Source organism: Chiloscyllium plagiosum, chromosome 25 (assembly GCF_004010195.1).
Source record: "Chiloscyllium plagiosum isolate BGI_BamShark_2017 chromosome 25, ASM401019v2, whole genome shotgun sequence".
Taxonomy (NCBI): domain Eukaryota; kingdom Metazoa; phylum Chordata; class Chondrichthyes; order Orectolobiformes; family Hemiscylliidae; genus Chiloscyllium; species Chiloscyllium plagiosum.
Genome location: NC_057734.1, coordinates 24869505 through 24885677, shown reverse-complemented (window position 1 = coordinate 24885677; position 16173 = coordinate 24869505). Strand labels below are relative to the sequence as shown.

The following is a 16173-nucleotide window of genomic DNA, read 5'->3' as shown; positions in this document are numbered from 1 at the left end:
ACAGAAATATTACAAGTCAAAACATGGCAACAAATCATCTAAGATAATAGATCAGAGGCAGGTTTTAAGAGGTTTCTTAAAGGAGAAAAGTGGATTAGAGAGGCATTCCCTCCTTATAAGGAAGAAATGTGTTTAAATTCATTTATGGGATGTGAACGTTGCTGGCTAAGCCAATATTTATTGCCAACCCTTAATTGCCCTCCAGAAGATGGTGATGAGCTGCCTTTTTGATCCGGTAAAATTCTTAAAGTGTCAGGACACCCACCATGCAGTGGCGATTCATGGGCATTTGACCTAACAACAGTGAATTTTTTTTATATTTCCAAGTCAGGATATTGTGTAACTTGGAGAGGAGCCTATAAATGCTGGTGGTCCCATGTATCTGCTACTATTGTCCTTTCATGTTGAGGAGGCCAAGAGTTTGGAAGGTGCTATCTAAGTAGACCAGGTGAGTTACATGTGCCTTGTAAATGGTGAACTGGGGAGACAAGAGGTGTAAGTTACTTGCTGCAGAATTCCTACACTTTGTCTCCTGTAGCCAGAGTATTTATATGGTTATTTTGTTCCTGGTAAATCATAAAAACCCTCCCAGGATGTTGCCAGTTGGATAATGCCACTGAACATCAAGAAGTGATAGTTAAATTAATCTAGTTGGAGATGGTTATTGCATGGCATTTTTGCAGTGCCAATGTTATTTGCCAATTAGTCTGAGCCTGGATGTAATCTGTGTTGAAACTTTATTGCTGGAACAGCACAGCAGGTCAGGCAGCATCCAGGGAACAGGAGATTCGACGTTTCGTGCCCGAAACGTCGAATCTCCTGTTCCCTGGATGCTGCCTGACCTGCTGTGCTGTTCCAGCAATAAAGTTTCAACTTTGATCTCCAGCATCTGCAGACCTCACTTTCTCCTGGATGTAATCTGTGTCTTGCTGCATATAAACATGAGTTGCTCCAGTGTCTGAGGACCCCCAGTAATGTCAAATATCATGCAATTATTAATAAACATCCCCACTTACGACCACATCTGAAGCAACTGAAGACAGTTGTGTCAAGGACAATATTAAGAGAATCTTAAGGGTCATGTGAAGCAGTAGTAGTGTCTCTACCTCTGGATCAAGAGGCCTGCATTCAGCTCCCACCTGCTTCAGAGGTGTGTAACAACATCTCTGAATGGGTTGATTAGAAAATATCTACAAGACGACCTCTTGCAGTTATATGCTGAGACTGAGATGATATGATTGACTTCAAATATCATAACCATCTTCCTATAAGTTATCAACACCTATCTTTGTTGTGCTCTTTGTAGCACAATTTCAAATCATCTGTATACATGATAAACGAAGGTGCGCTCACCACTAACCCAAGGAAAGACAACTTCCAACTCGAACAAAATCCATTGGTCCAAATTTTTAGTCAATGAAACAACTTTCTATCTAGGCTTTGGATCACATATCTGAATCTTTGTAGTGAACATTTTGATAAGTAGATTAAGGAATAGTTTATAAAAATCCATATACACTAAATCCTTCTATTTTACATATAGTATGGCAAATACTTTTACTCTTGAGTACTGTCAATATGTATATTGTAAGCAACTGCTATTCCTGAGGTATGACTCCAACCAATAAAAGCTCACTTTGCCCCACCCTCCCCTTCCAATTCCTATTGACTTCAGACTTGCCAAGACTCTTTGATGCCATACTCAATTTAATGCTGTCTCAATGCCATGGGCAGTATCTCTCACTTCATACCTGCAGTTTGTGCTTTTGTCCATGTTTGAATCAACGCTGAAAAAACGGCAGGAGCTGAGTGCACTTCCAAAACCAAACTGAGCATCAGTGAGCATATCATTGCTAATCAGGTGCGGCTGGGTAGCACTGTGCATATCATTGTCCATTACTTTATTGTTGACTGAAAGTAGACAGATTACAGTGGTAATTATCCTAGTTAGATTTATCTTGCTTTTTGATCACAGGATGTACCTCAGTAATTTTCCATGTTGCTGTGTAGATACATGTAACTATTGTAAGTTGTAACTGTGCTGGAACAGCTTGTCAGCAGCATGGCAGCTTGTGGAGCACACCCCTTCAATACAGTTGCCAGAATGTTGTCAGTTGCCTTTGCAGTAACCAGTGTCTCCAGCTATTTCTTGATATCACATGGAATGAATGAAATTGATTGAAGACTGTTACCAGTGATGCTGAGAATTTCAGAAGACTGAAATGGATGCACGTGACACTTTTAGTTGAAGATGTATGCAATTGGAAAGATAGAATATAGCAGCAGGTGTAGAGTCATTTGGTCCTTTGAGCCTGCTACGCCATTCAAAATGCTCATCATCCAACTCAGTACGCTGTTCCCACTTTTTCTCCCATATCCTTGAATCCCTTTAGTTCTAAGCACTATATTTTCATCTTTTTTAAAAGTCTTCAATGTTTTGGCCTCAACAGTTTCCTGGGTTGGAGAATTCCACAGGTCATCACTCTCTGGAAAAAGGCCTACCCATCTTATCTTAGACAGTGACTCCTGGTCCTGAACTTTCCATTCATTGGGAGCATCCTTCCTTATTTCTACTCTGTCCAGCCCTATTAGATTTGAATAGGTTTCTATGAGATGCCCCTATTCTTCTAAAACCCAGTGAATATAACCCTAATTGATGCAGACTTGTCTTCATTTGTGAGTCCTGCCATATCAGGAATTGCATACCCTACATAAAAGGGTCACTGGACACAAAACATTAACTCTTTTCTTTGCACAGATGCTGCCAGACCTGAGCTTTTCCAGCAACTTCTGTTTTTCCATTGTGATTTGATTGACCACTTTGCAAATTGAATCCCCTCCTGGGCAAATCTAAGACAGATCCTTCCCATCTTCTTCCTTTCCTTTTCTCCCTCATCCATTCCTTCCCTACCCTTCTGTTTACTCCCCTCCCCCATCTTTACCTTCCTTTATAAAAACAATTGTTGAATGTCCAATGACACTACATACAGAGACATTTATATATGTTTGTTAACTATTGTTTCTTTTTATTGGTTCTCCATCTTCAGCTTTTCATTCAACTATATTTTTGTGCATATTTCTTTGTCCTTTTTTTAAACTAGCATTTTGTTCTTTCCTTCAGTTGGAAGGTCAGTGGTATGTCAGAGAAAGGTGATGGTAGGGATTCTGGGAAGAATGTGCCCTGCAATTCTTGATAGCTCTCTTCTCATCCTAACTTCCTATTTTATTTATGTTTTTGTTCAACCATTGCGCACATTTTTCCTTATTTCTCATTCAAGTTAGGATAAGAAAAGGCAATAGTTTTGCTTTTGCTAATTTAAAAAATTGTCCTTCCAACATTTCAGTGACTAGCATATTCACATTTTCTGAATATCTACATTTAGAGGCTGATGAATGGTTTTCTGTCTCTTTCAAAATTCAACTTGTTTCATTTTCAAAATGAATGTCCAATCAGAATGAGAAATGTATCCTGGGAATTTAGATACATTAATTATTTTTAGATTGCACAGTCTGAAGCAATTTCACATGCCTGGACAACAATATTAAGCCAAGCCTTTGAAAAAACTGAGTTTTTCATTTCAAATCCTTCATGAAGATAATAGCACAAAAAGCTTTTCAATGATTAAATGTAGTTATCTAATTACCTTCCTGACCCCACTATAACCTCTTTTGTGTGAGTCTGTATGCCATTGCTATTTCCTGTTAGTTTCTGCCTCTAAGTTCCTACTGCAGAGTATTAATTTGAAATTGCTTCTGGCTGTACAGTACATTTGTGTTGAACATAGGTGAAATTGCTCAACATGTAATTTGTGTGATGGTAGAAATTGAAAGGTGGAAAGTTATGGCCCATCATCTTGTGAAGACTTGAGTACCCTGCCTTTTACCAATATCTTTTTGAAAGAAACTGGAGTTTTTACTTCAGAGAAAGCTGGAGTTTATTCACATATACTAACAATATTTATGAGCATGCATGTGAAAAGAAGCATCGGCAAACTAGGTTACATTCTAAATGGAGAATTGAAAATAACTAATTGAAAATCTAGTGAGCACATCTCTCTTCTAAACTACTAACAACTTTTTAAGAGTGTCTTATGGTGTGATTTCTATTTATTAATGTCGAGTAGAATGCTGAATTATCTACTCCAGTGCTGTGATACATTCTGTGAACGGAATTGCAAATTGCATATCGCCAGCTTGCAATTTTCCATTTATTTGAGTTTAATTTAAGATGCACCTCATTTAACAAGAAAGAAATACTTGCACACATGCAGTGCCTTTAAAACTTCAGGACATCCCAAATGGTCTACTTCCAACATAGGTACAGTGGACTCCCACAAATAGTAATGAGGTAATGATCACATAATCTGTTTGGGTTATTGATTGAGGAATGAATGTTTGTCCTAGACACCACAGGGGACTCCCTGCTCTTATTTGAAATATTATTGTGAGATCTTTTATGGGTATTTGAGAGTCTCAGAAGTAAACATTAGAACCTAAAGAAAGAAAGCATTGGCAATTAGGAGAAATATTTGGGGATAGCTGAGGATGAAAAGAATTTCAAAAATGTTTTAAAAAGTAACGCAATGCAGGAGAATACAATGCAGAGCTGAAGCGATCAACTGTAGCATTCTTCAAAAGGCATATAAAGATTTCAAGAATTAAATGACACTAATTTAAAGAACCATTTAGCATTTGGATTTGCTGCTTTTTCTTAGTGTTGCTATTGGCAAAGGGCACATGCACTTCCACGATGAAGGAAGGGCAAAACTAAATAGAGTGATTCCAGTACAGCTGTTAGTGTCATTGTAGTTCCTTGGGAAGATTTATTTGTTCTTTCTCTTAGCTGCAGGCTTTGCATGTTTCAGATATAAAAAGGGGAGGGATTTGTTATAATACAATATAGGAAAAGTATTTTATAAATGAATTTAAAATATAAAACTCTCAAAAAAGTTATGTAAAGATCATAGCAGACTTACTTCAGTATTTCCTTTTTTGTTTAACCAATTTACTACTGTACCATTAGAATGTTTGTACTGGAAAATTCAAAATTCAAGAAATGGTTTTGTATAATGCATAGCACATAGAACATTACAGGCCCTTCAGCCCATGATGTTGTATCGAGCATTTATCTTAATCTGAGATAAACCTAATCTACACACTTCTCAATTTACTGCTGTCCAGGTGCTTGTCTAGCAGTTATTTAAATGTCCCTACGTCTCTGACTGTACTACCACTGCTGGCAGTGCATTCCACGCACCCACCACTCTCTGCATAAAGAACCTATCTCTGACATCTCCCCTATACCTTTCTCAAATCACCTTAAAATTATGACCCCTCGTAACAGCCATTTCTGCCCTGGGGAAAAATCTCTGGCTATTTATTCTATCTATGCCTCTCATTACCTTGTACACCTCTATTAAGTCACCTCTCTTCCTTCTTCTCTCTAGTGGGAAAACCTCTAGCTCACTTAACATCTCTTCATAAGACAAGCCCTCTAATTCAGGAAGCATCCTGGTTAATCTCCTATGCACCCTCGCTAAAACATCTGCGTCCTTCCTTTGGGGCGGCACGGTGGCTCAGTGGTTAGCACTGTTGCCTCACAGCACCAGGGACCTGGGTTCGATTCCAACTTTGGGCAACTGTGTGTGTGGAGTTTGCACATTCTCCCCGTGTCTGTGTGGGTTTCCTCCAGGTGCTCCGGTTTCCTCCCACAATCCAAAGATGTGCCAGTCAGGTGAATTGGCCATGCTAAATTGCCCATAGTCTTAGGTGCATTAGTCAGAGGGAAATGGGTCTGGGTAGGTTACTCTTCGGAGGGTTGGTGTAGACTTGTTGGGCCGAAGGGCCTGTTTCCACACTGTAGGGAATCTAATCTATAGTAAGGCGACCAGAACTGAACTGTGGTTTAACCAGGGTTTTATAAAGCTGCAGCAAAACCTCGAGGCTCTTAAACTCAGTACTCAGGATTTTCCTGTTCCCTTTCTTGAACAGAGGAACAACATTCCCAATACATTAAAACTTACTTGCCTTTTATTTGTTCTATGCTCTCGTTAATTTGAAGCTGGCTGGTTAAAAGCCCCAACTGTGCCAATTGGATAATAATGTCTATAGTGCATCATATGATGCCCTTACAATTTCCTTCAGTCATCCAGAATATTTGAATACTGTTGTAATGTCTTATGTACCATGCTGGAATTCATATTGTATTTAAGAACTAACATTAATGTGGTAAGGCATTCTAAGGAGAGCTTCATAGGTGCACTAACCAGACAAGTTTGATACTGGGCCAAGTGAGATATCAGAAAAGGTGATTGAAAGAGGTCACAGAAGTGCATGTTATGGAATCTCTTGAAAAAGAAATGCTAGGTATAGAGATATAGAGGGTTCAGGTAGGGAATTCCTGAGCTTAGAATCAAGACAGGTGAAGACATAGTCAATCATGATGAAAATGGGAAAAATGTCTCTGTAGATTCTGGGAATTATTAACATACTTATATCTTGTTAAAATTGTTAAATTCTATTAGCTTAACCCAGGATAAGAACTTTTCCTGTAATTTCACAAATTTTTTATGTAATGACATTAGAACAGGTTGATTATGCCTTGGAGTCCTTCAACATGTTGTACTCCAATTCTTCCATTCATCCATTCATAGAGCAGTCATTTGGATTAATCGTAACATTCCCATCTCTGAATCAACAGGAGCAGGGTTTTATTTCTGCTGTTACTAGTCCCAATGATAGAAGACTGGAGCTTCAACGTTTTTGGGTTAACATCAGCAGGTAAATCTAGTTGATGTATGTGACCTGCTCCCGACCACTCACTCATTTTGTAAAGCTTCTGGGATTCTGAGACTCTCCTGACAATTAGAACCAACTGTCTTTTTAACTAGTATAAAGATGGCAATGGCAACATTCATGTCGCAGCTACTCAGATCTAGGAAGAAGATGCTGTAATGCAGTGGTAGTACCCTTACATCTCAGCCAGAAGGCCTGGATTCAAGTGCCACCTGATCCAGAGGTGTGTTATGACATCTCTGAACAGGTTAATTTAGAAAGAAAACTTGCATGGAGGAACAAGTTCTTTTGTAGTGCCATGATAGTGTCCCTAAATCTGAGCCAGGAAGCCCAAGTTCAAGTCCGACCTCATTACAGCCTTGGTTCAAACATGGCCAAAAGAGCTGAATTCCAGAGGTGAGGTGAGAGTGATAGTCTTTGACATAAAGGCTGCATTCAACATAGGGTAGCATCAAGGAGCCCTAGAAAAACTGGACCAATGGGTATCGGGGGGCAAACTCTTCAATGGCTGGAAGATAGTCATGGTTGTTAGAAATCAGTCATCTCAGCTAAAGGACATCTCTGCAGGAATTCTTCAGGGTAGTTTCCTAGGCCCAACTACCTTCAGCTGCTTCATCAATGACCTTCCCGCCATCATAAAATCAGAAGTCAGGATGTCCACCAATGATTGCACAATTCACCATCATTTACGACTCCTCAGATACTGAAACAGTCCATGTTTGAATGCAACAAGGTCTGGACAATAACCAAGCTTGGGCTGACAGGTTAGAGACAAAAACTGCAGATGCTGGAATCCGAAGTAGACATCCAGGAGGCTGGAAGAACACAGCAAGCTGGGCAGCATCAGGAGGTGGAGAAGTCGACCCTTCTTGAAGGGTTACACCCAGAACGTAGACTTCTCCACCCCGTGATGCTGCCTGGCTTGCTGTGTTCTTCCAGCCTCCTGCCTGTCTACCTTGGGCTGACAAAAGTAATGTTCGCATCTTAGAAGTGCCTGGTTATGACCATCACTAGTTAGAGATCACCAATAATCTAACCATCATCCCTTGACATTCAATGGTGTTACTATTCCTGAATCCCCCACTATCAACATCCTGGAGGTTGTCATTGACCAGAAAGTCAACTGGACTCACCACGTTAACACAGTGGCTATAGGAGCAGGTGAGAGGCTAGGAATACTATGACAAGTAACTCATAACCTGACTCCCAAAGCCTGTCCACTATCTACAAGATTGTGATGGAATACTCCCCACTTGCCTGGATGAGTGCAGCTCCAACAACACTCAAGGAGCTTGACACCGTCCAGGATAAGGCAGCCCGTTTGATTTGCACTACATCCACTAGCATTCACACCCTACTCACTGGTGTTCAGTAGCAGCAGTGCATACTATCTAGAAGATGCACTGCAAAAATTCACTAAAGACCCTCAGACAACACCTTCCAAATCCAAGACTACTTCCATCTAGAGGAAAATGGTAGCAGATATATGGGAACGCCACCAGCTTCATATTCCCCTCCAAGCCACTCACCATCCTGACTTGGAAATATATCACCATTCCTTCACTATCGCCTGTTCAAAATCCTGGCATTTCCTTCATAATGTCATTGCGGGTCAACCCACAGTTGGTGGACTGCAGGGGTTCAAGAAGGCAGTTCACCACCACCTTCTCAAGGGCAACTGGGGACAGGCAACAAATGCTGGCCAACTAGTGATGCCCACATCCCACAAGTGAATTAAAAAAAAGGTAAACAGCTTGATTGGAATTATATTCTAATAGCCAATTGTATAAATGATGTAGATTTAACATCTTGAACCTATGGAAAATGTGAAACGGGGTTTATTTATAAGGGAAAGCTTTGAAAACATTTTTCCTTTTATGAATTAATGTTTCTATGGCAAACAAAATCAAGCAGAAATTGTACAAAAAGCATTTCTGTTTGATTAAATGATAATATAGAATGTATCTCTTGCATTATACTGTTTGTTAAATAAATTTAAAGATGGTAGAGTTTCTTTGTTAGACCAAGGTAATTAAGTACAATGAAATAATCAAGTTGGTTATAAAATACAGACTCCATGCTTTATAAATGCACACAAAGTAATTTACATATATTTTAAATTAAGATAATAAGCCAACATTGAGCTTATTTGGCGGATAGGAGGAAAACTCTGTTCAAATCTTCTGCATAGCAGTAGCTGGACAATTTTTGCCCAATGTCAGTGCAGAATCAAGGCAGTCTTGCTGCTCATTCCACATCTCTGCCTGCGTTTCTTCCTTAATGTATAAAAATAAAGTTGCCATAGTCATAGCAGACCATAGGGTTGCTTTCTCATCAGAGAGATGACTGGTGGTGGTGGTTCAAACCAAGGGTCACCATGCTTCAGATGATGGGAGAGGTTGAGAAGTAGAATCTTTCATGATAACCTCAGCTAGTTCAGGATAAACGCATGCCGTTTGCATCATAATCATTGCAAACCAGCTGTCCAGCCAACTGAGCTAACCGCCTCTCCTGCATTTCTACCCTTTCAATTAATCCATTAATCCTGCTCACTTGTAATATTTACACCCAGGACACTTTTTGTAGAGTTTGCCCTGTTGTGTATTAAATTCTTGAGATTCTTAGCATTGCCAATCAGTCTTGTTTTGTACAGATTGAGATTGGTTTTGGTTCTGAAACTAATAACATTTTTAATTATGTTCTTTGCAACTCTGAAATACTTGTCTTCAAAATCTATATTTAGCACTGAGGATATTAACTTACTACCCTGTCATTTCCATTATTTCTAGTTCAAACGCTACGTCAGCAAGCTTCGTAGTAAGAGCACAGTTTATAAGAAGAAACGTCAAGAACTGGCAGAGCTAAGAGCAGAGTATGGTGTGCTGCAGCGAACTGAAGAAATTTTAAAACTGCGATTTGAGGCCATACAGCAACAGCTGGTAATATGAAAACCTAACTTTTAATATATTCATTGTCCAACTCAAGACTATTCCGAGACACAAACAATAATAAACGTACAATGACCCAACTTTCGATGAAACCATTTCGGTCGTCCCTCCGAGCTTCCATGCATCTAATTAATACTGCATTGATTACCTGTTGGCATTTTATAGTTTTGTCTTTTAGCATGCAGAATGTGTTTTCAGATAGCTGAATATTTAAGTTTATCCTTATTTATTTTGTTTTGATTACACAGGGTGATGAAATCCATAGCATAATGCTTTGGTCTTTTAAAAACTTAAACTGCTACAAGGAATAAATATAAGCTTCAATATTTCTGTTTTTCTATTGATTTTAAAAAGCAATATCTGAAGATCTGTTTCTGAATAAGAGAGTCAAATACTCATTCAAAATGGGATAGTGTGGTACCAAATACAAAGTTTTCTAATTATGGCTTTGGTCTTTCTTCTTTTAGTCTTAAACGGATTAGTCATTACTTGCTAAAAAGAAATGTTACTGGAAACTGGCTTGCTACACATTCTTCATTTTGTTTTGTTCTCTTGCGGAACTCTAGGATTTTCTAAAATGATCTGCCCTTGTTGCATTATTTCCAGTATGTTATATTTAGAATATCTTTTAAAATTCTAAAATATGTAAGATTAGATTCCCTACAGTGTGGAAACAGGCCCTTCGGCCCAACCAGTTCACACCGACCCTCTGAAGAGTAAGCCACCCAGACCCATTTCCCTCTGACTAATGCACCTAACACATGGGCAGTTTAGCATGGCCAATTCACCTGGCCTGCACACCTTTGGACTGTGGGAGGAAACCGGAGCACCCGGAGGAAACCCACGCAGACGTGGGGAGAATGTGCAAACTCCACACGGACAGTCACCCGAGGCTGGAATCGAACCTGGGACCATGGTGCTGTCAGGCAGCAGTACTAACCACTGAGCCACTGCACTGCCCCCATAAAGTGGAATTTACTTGATAACTGTAACAGTCTGAGTTTGTAATGATCTGTGTTATTGCAGTTCCCTTTGACAGTCAGGTTCTGTAATCCCCCCCCAAAACAACAGGCTGCAATCTATAAGTTTGAACTCTGCTAAATCTCTGCTCCTATCCTAACTCGTACCAAGTCCCTTTTGTCCATCACCTCTACACTCATTGACCCACTGACTCCGAATTCAGAAATACACAGATTTTAAAACTTCTCAACCTCATTTTCAAATACCTCCATGTCCTCACTTCTCCAATGCTACAACCAGTCATGATTACTACAGCTTCCTGTACACCCTGATTTTCCATGTACCAACATTGGCAGCTGTGCCCAGCTACCAGTTCCTCTCTGAATCTTTCCTGCATTCCTGAACTCTACTTTTATCCTCACCACTAAGATACTCTTTAATACTGGGTTCTTTGGTCATATGACGTGATGCCTCTTTACGTAGCCTGGTGTCAAAGTTTGTTTGATGTTTACTCTGGGGTGATTCACTCCATTAAAATGCTTTCAGAGTTGATAGTTGATTGGACATGGAGTCCCTATAAATTTTCTTTTTATGATCTCATAGACATTTATAGAACAGATGGAGACCATTCAGCCCATCATGTCCACACTGGTCAGCAACAATCTAATGATACTAATCTTATTTTCTGGCTTTGGCCCATAGTCTTAGAGACAGTGGCAACACAAGTGAATGTTTAAACATTGCTTCAATGTTACAATAGTTTCTGACTCAACACCCTTTCAGGTGGTGAGTTCCAGACTCCCTGCATGATAAACTTTTCCATCAACTCTCCTTTTAGCCTTCTACCTCCTAACTTAAATCTAGCCTCTTATTTTTAGATGAAATGATTTAGGAGCAGAATTAAGCCATTCAGTTCATTGAATTATGGCCACCATTTGATCATCGCTCATATCTTTCTCAACCCCATTCTTCTGTCTTTCCCCCCCCAACCCTAATCCCATTGCTATCTGTCGCTGCCTTAAAAGCTCAATGATTTGGCCTTCACAGCCTTCTCTGGCAATGACGTCCACACATTCACCACCCTTTGGCTGAAAAAATTCATTTTCCATTCTAAAAAGTCATCCTTTCACCCTGAGGCTCTGCGCATGGGTCCTAGTATCTCCTATGAGTGGAACATCTTCACATTCATTCTATCTAGGCTTCTCAATATTCTGTAAGTTTTAATGAGATTTCCCCCTCATCCTTCTAAACTACATTGAGTACAGACCCAGAATCTACAAGCCCTTCATCTCTGGGATGATTCTTGCAAAGCTCTTCAGGACCACCTCCAAAGCCAGCACATCCTTCCTTAGATATGGGGCCCAAAACTGTTCACAATGTTCCAAATATGGTCTGACCACATGTACTGCTGAGCCTTATACAGCCTCAGCAGTACATCTCTGCTGTTGTATTCTAATCCCCTTGAAATGAACACTCAGATTGATTGCCAACTGAATCTGCATATTAGCCTTAAGAAATCCTGAACTAGGTCTCCTTAGTCCCTTTTGTACTTCAGATTTCTGAAGACTTTTCCATTTGGAAAATAATCTACGCCGCTCTCACTGTTCTTTTATACCTCACTACTACAGTCCGTGAGTCCTACACAGCGTGACTGCCGCTCTGTCAGCTTCTGGGACTCCTCTGTTCCCCCTGCTCCTTTTAACTTGCTGCAAATGCTTCTGAGTCTCACACAGATCTCCTGCTGGTCTGTCTGCTTCTGGGTCTTCAAATTGACAGCTCCTCCTGTCAGTTATTTACCCTCCCTACATTTGCTGGGTTTCAGGTTCAGTAAGGTCCACAAGGTAAAGTTGATTGCAGATGTACACTGAATTCAGAATCATACCTACTGTTTCCCAGGTTAAAAAGGACTATCTCTTACATGTACTACAGCTACTTAAAATGGCTGCTCACTAATGAGGTTATAATATTTCCATTAGAATGGAAGAATACAATTAATTTTAGTAGCAACCATGTCACGTGCTTCAAATTATTAGAATTTTCAACATCCTCTAAATAAATGTACAAGCTCCTGATCTGGAACTTATAACATTTATGATATAGATGGCTACCTCCATTCTGTATATACCTAGCTTTTTAATATTTTCTTCAAATGATTTGTGTTCATAGCAAGCGTTCGAAGCTAAGCATGGTATTACTGGCTTCAGTGACACACAGGAGGAATTGGAGAGGGTATCCGCATTGAAGAGCGAGTTGGATGAAGTGAAGGGACGAACCCTTGATGAAATGTCTGAAATGGTAATCCATTTTTATAAAATCATGAAGTAGTTGCTCGTTACTTAAGGAATATGTTACAAACATTTGCAAAAAACATTATTACAATTATGGTAATATGCCCTTTTCTATCCAGTAGGTAACATTTTGCTGTTGTTAACCTATTATATCAATTCACTATTCATAATCATTCTACCTCCCAATAATTAATCCATCTAGTCAAAGTTGTTTTTATAAATTATTTTGCATGAAGAAAAGCTGCCTGCCAAAATATGCTTGTAATTTTTTTCACATTGGCATTTTGGAATCTACTTAGTGTTTATTTCCTTCAAGTTAAATATATAACTTTATTTTTGCTTTATGTTTGCCCAGACCATGCTATAAACTGAGACATGTGTTGCATTTCTGTGGCATTATCTCATTTAAAATTCCATCTCTGTATACCTTAGAATAGGAACAAGAGTAGGTCTTTCAGCCTCTCAAGCCTGTTCCATCATTTAATGAGATTGTGGCCAATCTGTGATCTAATTCTGTATACCTGCCTTTGACCTATATCTCTTAACACCTTTGCTTAACAAAGTTTTATCGTTCTCATATTTAAAACTAACAATCCCATTGCAAAGTGTGAAATGAGCGCTAGCCATCCCCTTCAATAGATGTGGCATTGTTTAACTTCTTCTATATTTCTAAGAAATGATTAAGATTATCTTCTCAATAAATGATTTATTTTGAGTCACTTCATACTCAACCAAATAATGGCATTTTTTTGTATCTGTTAAATCTCCTCTCCTTCTAGCCTCAGTGGTAAAGACCACCCTTTAGATGGCCTGATTTTGAAATAAATGTGATATTACAGGATTTTAAAAGTCACGGAAGAATTGACCATTTGATCATGGAATGGGAAAGAAAATTTTCACATTCTAATCAATTGCTATTCACAATGCCATTTGATATTTAACAACAGCAGTTCAAATTTAATCTGTTGTGTGAAGTGCTTGAAATATGTTAATATAAAGCATTGTACAAACTCAGTTGATATTGATTTGAATGATCCAATCCTAGTTTCATTTTAATTTCTCTGGAAGAAATAACAATATTCTGCTTCTTCTTTCATGTTAAACCTTTCTTGGTGAGAGTCAAGGTCTTTAGATACAAAGTTGACAATTCACCTTCTTGAGTTGTTTTAAAAGCAGAACAAAAATTGTTTCTTTTACATGGAGGCACCTATATCATTTCATATTTTAATACCCATTCATAGGAAAATGAAAGTTTTGATGCACAAATAAAAGAACATATCAAACTAATCAAACTTAGTTTTACTAAATTCTATCAGGAGTTTTACCAATGTGATTCTTAGCACTTAGCTGAACATTTTGTTGATGAGAACAAAGAAGATCTTCTAGGGAATTCAGTCTACCTTTTCCAATATTATCTATGATTATATTTAAATCTTCATTATAACACTTTATCATAGGGAATAGAAACATTGCATTCATTATTTAATGAAGGACATGAAATCAAGTAATTTCAGCAAATAAGTTTATTAGTAAAAGTAAATTGTGTTAAAATAATTTATATTTTATTCTGGAGATGCCTTTCAAAACTGTAGAGACAAAAAAAACTGCAGATACTGGAATCCAAAATAGACAGGCAGGAAGCTGGAAGAACACAGCAAGCCAGGCAGCATCAGGAGGTGGAGAAACGTCAACTTCTCCACCTCCTGATGCTGCATAGCCTGCTGTGTTCTTCCAGCCTCCTGCCTGTCTATTCCAAAACTGTAGGCCAGTGGCTAGAGAACAACCCTTTTCCTGTGAAATTTCTCAATAGCTCAACTTGAATGAAATGAAATGAAATGAAATCGTGACTTGAAAAGTGATGGTCAGTATCCAGTCCTTTTTCAAAGAAATTGAGTGGCATTCATTGAGGAAGGATTGAACTTTGGATGCTACTTTCCCCTCATGATTTTACTAGAGTAAGATGACCCAAGGTGAAGAAGGTTGATGGTCTGATCAGTGTGCTGTGTTTGATTTGCCTTTGTGTTTGTGCTGAACATAGAAAATGCACTTGACTGATCGGTATCTGAAATGTATTAAGAAAGATCAATTTTATTTTCATTGAATAAAACATGTAAAGAACAGCTAATTTAAAATTAAATAACTTTATTTCTGTCTGATTTACATGACAGCATAGTAACAGATTGTATGAGATCACTTCAGTGCCTCAGCATTTATTACCTATAATTTAATTCTGGAGCAAGCAAGTGGAGTGAGTGTTTGCTATCGTCATAATACTGTAGAGTAATTATGCATGACGTCTTGAGGTTTAAATTGTCAGAAGTCAATACGCATGCTTAATTTTATTTTTTATTTTAAATTTTCTTTCCAACTTCCTGAAAACCATTTTTCACGATTAAGAGTACATTTCCGTAGTGACTTGGCATCTTATTCAAGTGGGATTATTGAATTCAGTTTCCCCATCTTCCATTATTTGCTCTTCTCATTTATAGCACATGTAATTTTTTAAGGTCATAAAAATTTGCATGCATGTCAAGTTGAATAGGCCAAGCATGATAGTTATTACACTGTAGAACACTTTAAAGCTAGGTTACATTGTAACACATTTGTATAACATATATAACATACTTTTATGATGTATTGTACTTTATTATTTGAACTTCTGCATGAAGTTGTTACTGTCAGGTAATAATATATTTTGTTTGATTAAAAGAAAGCACGTGTTTCCCTTGCACCTCCACTGCTGTCATTCAATTAATTAGCAAATTAGTTTAGAACTTGGATATTAACCAAATGTTGAATTTTCAACAAAAGGGAAAAAATACCTCAGAGGTCATTTAGTGCATATCCAAACTGGTTATGTTTCAATATGCATTTGTGATAGAGTGGCATGGTTTATTCGTGAATTGACTTAAAGTAAACTCATTGTGTAAGTGTAGTAATATCAGCATGCAAATTTAGATCTCCTGGATCAGAGGTAGAGATGCTGACACTGCATCAGAACAATTTTCAAAACTCATCTCTTCAATTATATCAGTTAGCATATTAAACTACGCTAAGGGGTACATATTTAACGCAGGAGGTAGATATTTTTAATTAATTAATTCAGACGTTATGACAAACCTCCAGAGCAGCTGGGGCTTGAACCAGCACTTTCTGGCCCAGAGGTAGGGATAGAACCATTG

General features: G+C 38.4%; 1 protein-coding gene across 2 annotated transcripts in view; it reads left to right on the top strand.

Annotated features, from left to right (window-relative positions):
• Positions 1-16173, top strand: part of ift81 (intraflagellar transport 81 homolog) — a 110133-nt gene that overhangs the window by 47499 nt on the left and 46461 nt on the right. For both annotated transcript variants that reach the window (XM_043715704.1, XM_043715705.1), the window contains exons 12-13: positions 9585-9734; positions 12870-12998. In XM_043715704.1, coding sequence (XP_043571639.1) covers positions 9585-9734; positions 12870-12998 — 279 coding nt within the window. The remainder of the gene's footprint in view (positions 1-9584; positions 9735-12869; positions 12999-16173) is intronic.